Source organism: Salmo salar, chromosome 19 (genome assembly GCF_965601325.2).
Source record: "Salmo salar chromosome 19, fSalSal1, whole genome shotgun sequence".
Classification (NCBI taxonomy): domain Eukaryota; kingdom Metazoa; phylum Chordata; class Actinopteri; order Salmoniformes; family Salmonidae; genus Salmo; species Salmo salar.
In genome coordinates, this window is record NC_138309.1 from 4,781,147 (window position 1) to 4,787,693 (window position 6,547).

General features: G+C 42.5%; 1 protein-coding gene across 1 annotated transcript; it reads right to left on the reverse strand.

Annotated features, from left to right (window-relative positions):
• Positions 1 to 3,457: 3,457 nt before the first annotated feature.
• LOC106578326 (noggin-2) lies at positions 3,458 to 6,056 on the reverse strand. Its single transcript, XM_014157017.3, has one exon. It carries the CDS (start codon positions 4,507 to 4,509, stop codon positions 3,874 to 3,876), a length of 636 nt encoding a protein of 211 aa, XP_014012492.1. The 5' UTR covers positions 4,510 to 6,056; the 3' UTR covers positions 3,458 to 3,873.
• Between the last annotated feature and the right edge of the window lie 491 nt (positions 6,057 to 6,547).

Genomic DNA, 6,547 nt, shown 5'->3' on the forward strand with positions numbered 1-6,547 from the left:
CCTTTTAGATAAGAGTTTCCCAACACTCTCCTTGGGGCCCCTCAGACATTTCACATTTTAGTTTTAACCCTAAACTGGCACACCTGATTCAATTAGTCAAAGGCTTGATTGATTAGTTGACTAATTGAACCAGGTGTGTCAGTTTAGTATTAAAACAAAAAATGTGAGGGGCTTCCGAGTGGCGCAGCTGTCTAAGGCACTGCATTGCAGTGCTAGAGGCGTCACTACAGACCCTGCTTTGCTCCTGGGCTGTATCACAACCGGCTGTGATCGGGAGTCCCATAGGGCAGCTCACAATTGGCCCAGCGTCGTCCGGGTTAGGGGAGGGTTTGGCTGAGGGGGATTTACTTGGCTCATTGTGCTCTAGCGACTCCTTGTGGCGGGCCGGGCGCCTGCAGGCTGACCTCGGTTGTCAGGTGAACGGTGTTTTCTCCGACACATTGGTGCGGCTGGCTTCCGGGTTAAGCGGGCGGGTGTTAAGAAGCGCATTTTGGCGGGTCATGTTTCGGAGGACGCATGACTCGACCTTCGCCTCCCGAGCCCGATGGGAAGTTGCAGCGATGAGACAAGATCAAAATTGGGGAGAACAAGGGTAAAATAAGGTAAAATACAACAATAAAAAAGTTAAACATCTTGAGGGACGCAAGGAAAAAGTTGGGAAACCCTGTATTAGGAGTGACGTGATCCTAGATCGGCACTCCTACTCTGAGATGCTTTATGAATACGGGCTCTGAATATTTATGGGACGGTTTCCTGGACTAAAAACCTAGATGGTTTCCTACTGATGGACTCTTCATTGACAATTATTTTTAGTCCATTGAAACTAGACTTTTTCTGGGTCTGGGAAAGTGGCCTTATGAAACACCAACATCTCAGGCAGAATTCAATATGATGGAGAAACTGTACCATCGATCAACAGTGACCGTAGAGTGGTAAAAGGCTGATACTTACCATGGAACGTGTTTCATTCATGACCTTTCATGGTGATGAGACCTATAGCTAACTTCCAAAACGTATGTCTAAATGATATCAAAACACTGACATAGCTTTTCTCCTATGACAGTTATTGTAGTTCACAAATGCAGAACTAGTGAATGACGCAAACAAATCCTTCAGCCTATCAATAGCCTACTGCCCTAATCCATTGACATGTCACTAGTGCACATGAAAAGGCATACTTGGAATGTTGTTGGGGACCCCTTTCACTCTCATGCCTCACCACTGTAACTGTCAATCATGTCTTGGAGGTCAGGTTCCTCCTGTCAGCCCTTAGGATTTCAATTGAACTTGACAAAAGATGTTTATGTCTGGTTATAGAGTGTTATGTCAAAAAACATACTTCACAGGTAGCCTTTAAGTCATTTAGGTATGTGGGTGTTGAACCATTGGCATAGTATGGCATTCCACTAGACTAGGCATATAGAGAACCAGTCTATACTCAGCCAGATGCATTGTTAACTCCAGTGCACTACCTGTCTTGGTGATGTAGCTTAGGCTAGGCCCAATGTAAGGTGCCCATTGAGGTTTGAATGAAGCAAAGGGTTTCAGAACCCCTGTGTTGTTTGTGGTTGGCTAGCACGTTTTTTCCACATACACGCAACATACCTTCCATGGTCGCAATTCGTTCCATTGTGCCTAACTTGATAGGGAAACAGGGAAGGCCAATGGTGAAAATTTAAAAATGACACTCAGATCCAACTGGTTTTTATGATTATTGGAATAGCACTTTTTATGACGGGATAGCAAGATTTCAGACAAAAAGTAGTTAACACAAAATTTCTGCATAATCTGTGGTTTTTAACATGAACTATTAAACACGTGCGTAATTTCTGTTTTTCATATGAACTCCAAGTTTATTGCATATAATTTGTCTTCCGGGGGCTTACTTTTCTATAAGATGCACACCTTACATTTGGGGAGGTATATACATTCTACATATCAATAATATGAAATAGCAAGGAAACTGGAGTCATGGCACAGAGGAATCCAAACTAACAGCTCCAGAATGCCTGACAGGGCTATTCTAAAAGGTGCGCACCTAGCTCGACGGAGTCATTACGGCGTATTGCCTTTCACACGCTTCTAAAATATACTCCGGGCAGAGCCTGAAAGGGTTACTGTTTCCCAAAGTGCTTCATTCTGCGCAGTCGAGAGGGGGCGGCTGAGTGGCGCCGCCGAGTCACAGACGCAGTTTCCAAAACCCCGAGACATCATCAAGAAAGAAGCTGACAGTAAGGAAAGCAGCCCCCCCTCTTCCGCTGGCATATTGCCGCTCTCCTCTCCTTACAAAATCCCTTCAGTATATCTGTCACAATAACCGTGTGGCATGTGTCAAATCCATCTCATCCCGCGAAGACACAAATCACTTAAAGGTGCACAAGATGGTGTTTTCCGGGAAATTATACAGCTCCAGTTTTGGAACATTTGGTCATGTTCTGAACATTGGGTAATGGCGACTGTTTAAGTCATTGATTGTATTTAAAGAATAATATAAACACCATAAAATCCTTACTTGGAGTAAATGAGTCGTTGCTTGATTTCATGGAGTAATTCCATGCGTGTCTAGGGCGCTTTAATTGACCATATCTCTTTAAGTTGCAGACAGCTCAGCCGCTCTCAAATTAATAGTCTGGTAACGTCAAAAACAGTTGACCATTGTTTAATGGTCTTTGTTTTTTTCGAATGCTGTCATAGGGCTTGAATAGGCGCCTGTCTGCTCTACCTCAACACAACCCCCCGTAGAACTTTGTGCAGCAGAGCTTCCAGTGAACAGCACAGACCCAGACGCCCCTGGCTTGGCGTATACCCCGCCATTTCATCATCGGACACCGTCTGAATCATATTTTACAGTTGTGTTAACACCTTGGACCCGAGGAATTAGCATTTGCATGAGAGAGGGGATAGATATGCATGGGCTCTCTTCTCCGCTGGCTCAAACAATGAATGCCAGTTCTGTCGAGGCGTTTTAGGTGTGTTGCGCATTAGTTACACAACATAGTATATCACCCGTTTCTAAAATCACAGTGACAGCGTGGAGCGTTTGTAACGTCCCCCTCCCAATTCATTTCAGCTCGGACTTACTGTGCATTTAGCAACTCCATTCCACTCCACCACCATACACGCCCCCTTGGACAGGGACACACTTTATAAGCAACTTGCTAGACATTAATACATGTTGAAAATACTGACTTTATTGCTAAAACGTGTAACCATAACATGTACACTGATATGTTAACTTTTTATTTAAAAAAAATTGAAATATTCAAGTAGACATCTCCCATAATTTCTGGTATACTCTGCTATTTTCTTTGCTTATGTTCTATACTCACAATCGTTAAAATAATAAATAAACCGTACAGATTTGTTTTTTTTCTACAATATTCCAAAAGCTGAGTTCACGCGTTTATATATATATATATATATATATATATATATATATATATATATATATATATAAAATTATCTTTATCCTCAACTTTAAATTTAATTATTAATGATATTAATATCATACAAAAACTCTAGGCAGCATTAATGTGAAATAACAGTCAGCATCAATGTTCAGTTGAAAAAAGTGAACTTCTTGGAGAAGTTGTATGTATTCCATCTTACATTTTTCATAAAAAATAAAAGCTCTTCTTTCTGAAGTGCTTGTGTTCATCCAAAAACATGTTTCAGGGATGAAATAAAATATGGTCCTGTTCATTAAAAAAAATAGCTGCATCTTTCTTAAATATGTACAATGTTGGCATTTTAATTAAAATGCTATATAAAAAAATAGATTCGCTATGGTGCCCACCTCTGTTCAGAGTTTACAGTGCAATAGAAACCGTATATTTCCAATCCACTTCCCAACCCTTCTACTTCCATTGAAACTCAGCAAGAGCATTTACACTCTGAGATGATTGGGTATTGCACCGGTATCCACGTACAATATTTCTGTCTTAAAAACCCTTGACAATACCAGCGGAGAAAAGTCTTGGTGATTGACTTGACAGGTTTGCAAAACATCCCCTCGGGGAAGGAACAAGATCGCTCATTGAAGCAGTTTCCCTCCTTGATGTAGCGTGGCCAGAACCTCACGCCCAAATCCTTCCAGGTGTACACCACCGGACAGTGCGTATACGTCCACAACCACTGCAGAAATTTCCTGCGGGCTTTTTTGCCCAATTTTACCCGCTTCCCGTAGGGGGACTCTGAGATATCCAGTTTTTTTATCTCGTTTGGCATGGGTCCTTGCAGTTTCATCTGGGTGTCTTGTACGGAGAGATTCACCAGCATGGGCGAGCTGATGGACATAAAGTTGGGATCAAAGTTGCTGCCAAGCTTTTTCCGCAGAGTCCTCTCGGCCAAGTCCTGTTCCCGGGGGTCGTATTCCGGGTCGGGGTCCTCCTTGAGGTCTGGCACGGGAAGATGTTCGCTGGGCGAGGGGCGCAGGCGTAGATAATGTTGCGAATCTCCAAGGTGAATGGATACCAGTACATAAACTAGTAGCGTCTTTGAGAAGGCCATATTTATATTGTTTGCTTAAAGGCTCTTCTGGTGTATTAGCCTAAATATTTATTTATTTTCACAGCTACTGTGCTCTTTGAAATGAGTAGACCGGGGGCTTCATAAATAGTTGAAGTAGAGGCACAAGCAAGATGATACTTTTAATAGACCACGTTGGGTTTGAATGACATTGAGTGGAGTTTCTTTTTTAGGGATCATTAGCAATATCCCTCTTACGTTTGCTTGCTGATGCAATCTTGTAGAACGCAAAGGGTGTCTCTTCTTTGTAAAAATAAATAAGTAAAATTTAGGCTCAACCAAAACAGCACAAAACAAAACGGAAAAACAAAATTCACCCACTCTCCCGTGTCACTATTTTCCTCAAATTCACTTTGGGTTTATTGTGGTTGTCATGGTTACGCCAGGGACACTCAAAGCAACGGCAAATTGTCTAGACTGGATGACAGTGGCTGAGGCGAGAGTCACATGGAATTAAGTTTTTATAAAGATCTCAGAGACAAAATAGATCCAGAGCGCCCCAAGAGAGAGGGGTGCACAAAAGACTAGGGTACTTCACCAAGTTTTACATTTCACTGTTCCGGCAATGACGGTTGTCTTGGCCAATGTTATTTTTACGCATGACTTTTATTAACGTGGCTTCTTTCAACTTTGCTTGGCGCGCTCAGCTTTGAGAAAGTCCAAACGCGAGCGCAGAATCCATGGAGTGAGAGGTGTCCTGTGACTTCAGTGCGATATTCCTCCTTCTGCTTGGAGTCTTAGGACCTCACTGAAATTGTCCATGCGTTTTCAGATGTCTTCTCTTTGGCAAAACGCACCACTGTAGTCTCCCACACCTATGCAAGCTGAAACATTTCTCGGTCCTGTTGAAAAGATCTATCCAAACCAAAATGCAGATTTACCTCTAAAAAACAAAATTATACTCCTCCAGGACGCAGTTTTTTTGCGCACAAAAAGTAACAGAAAAAGTCACATCTTAATATAAACTGACACGAATAAAATGCATATCAAACGCAAAAGGTAACAAGCCAGTTTAAGTTCACTTCAATTTGATGTTTCTTTTCACCTCGATGACATCGGTGATTTCTCTACGGATATCAAAAAGAGCCACCGCCGTTGCATGGTTGAATCAGTCCGAGTTCTGCCTTCTTTTGCACGGTCAGTGTTTGCGGTAATTCCTGGGGGAGAATCTTTATTCCTTTGAAAGCTGGTACAGTTCTTCTACTTACTCGCTCCTACTTTAGGAGGTCTGAGACTTGGCGCTGAGCGTCTCTTTGCTTAGGCACACTGTGTGTGAGTGTGCCTGTTGCGAGCGGTGCTCAATCCCAAGTTAAATATCCCCCTCCGACAGTACAAAGTGTCAGCGGGTCCTGCCCACCACTGCCACCTTCCCTATGATTGACAGCACCTCTCGGCCCCCTCTCCTCACAGAACGCGAAAAATATCGGCCACAATCAGACTATCCACAGGGTCCTAAAGAAACTGATTTATCATCGAGAGACACAATATATCCTAAACTGTGACGTAGCCACATATTTTGCTTTCTCCCCCAAATAAAATAGTAATAAGCAGTCTCCCCACATTGCAATCTGCATGTCTCTCCTCATATTTCGGGAACTTGTGCGCAATGACTATCTTGCTGCAATGCACTCGAGTTAATATGTTCAATACGCTGTCAATATTTAATTGAAGTACTGAAGTGTTTCCCAGTTTATAACATTCCCGAGAGAAGGGTGGGAAACGTTTAGTAGCATGTATGAGGGGTTCTAACTGAAAACGAGCGTCACATTCCACCTTTGTTCATGAGGACCTCTGTCCGCACACAGGAATTCGCTGTTTGAACTTTGGGGTCACAAAATAAGCGCGCAATTAAAGCTTTAAATGGTCATGGATAGCCTTACTAAACGTAACCTTTATCATGCTGACTAACCGCAGTGATTAGAGTATCATGGATGCTTGAGCCTCAAAGGTTGGTTTCAGTTGAATATATGTAGCTGTCAATAATGCAACTAATATGGAGAAACTGATTTAATTTGTAGGC

Coding starts and splice junctions, on each gene's coding strand:
- LOC106578326 (XM_014157017.3), bottom strand. CDS start 4,509: ATGGCCTTCTCAAAGACGCTACTAGTTTATGTACTGGTATCCATTCAC.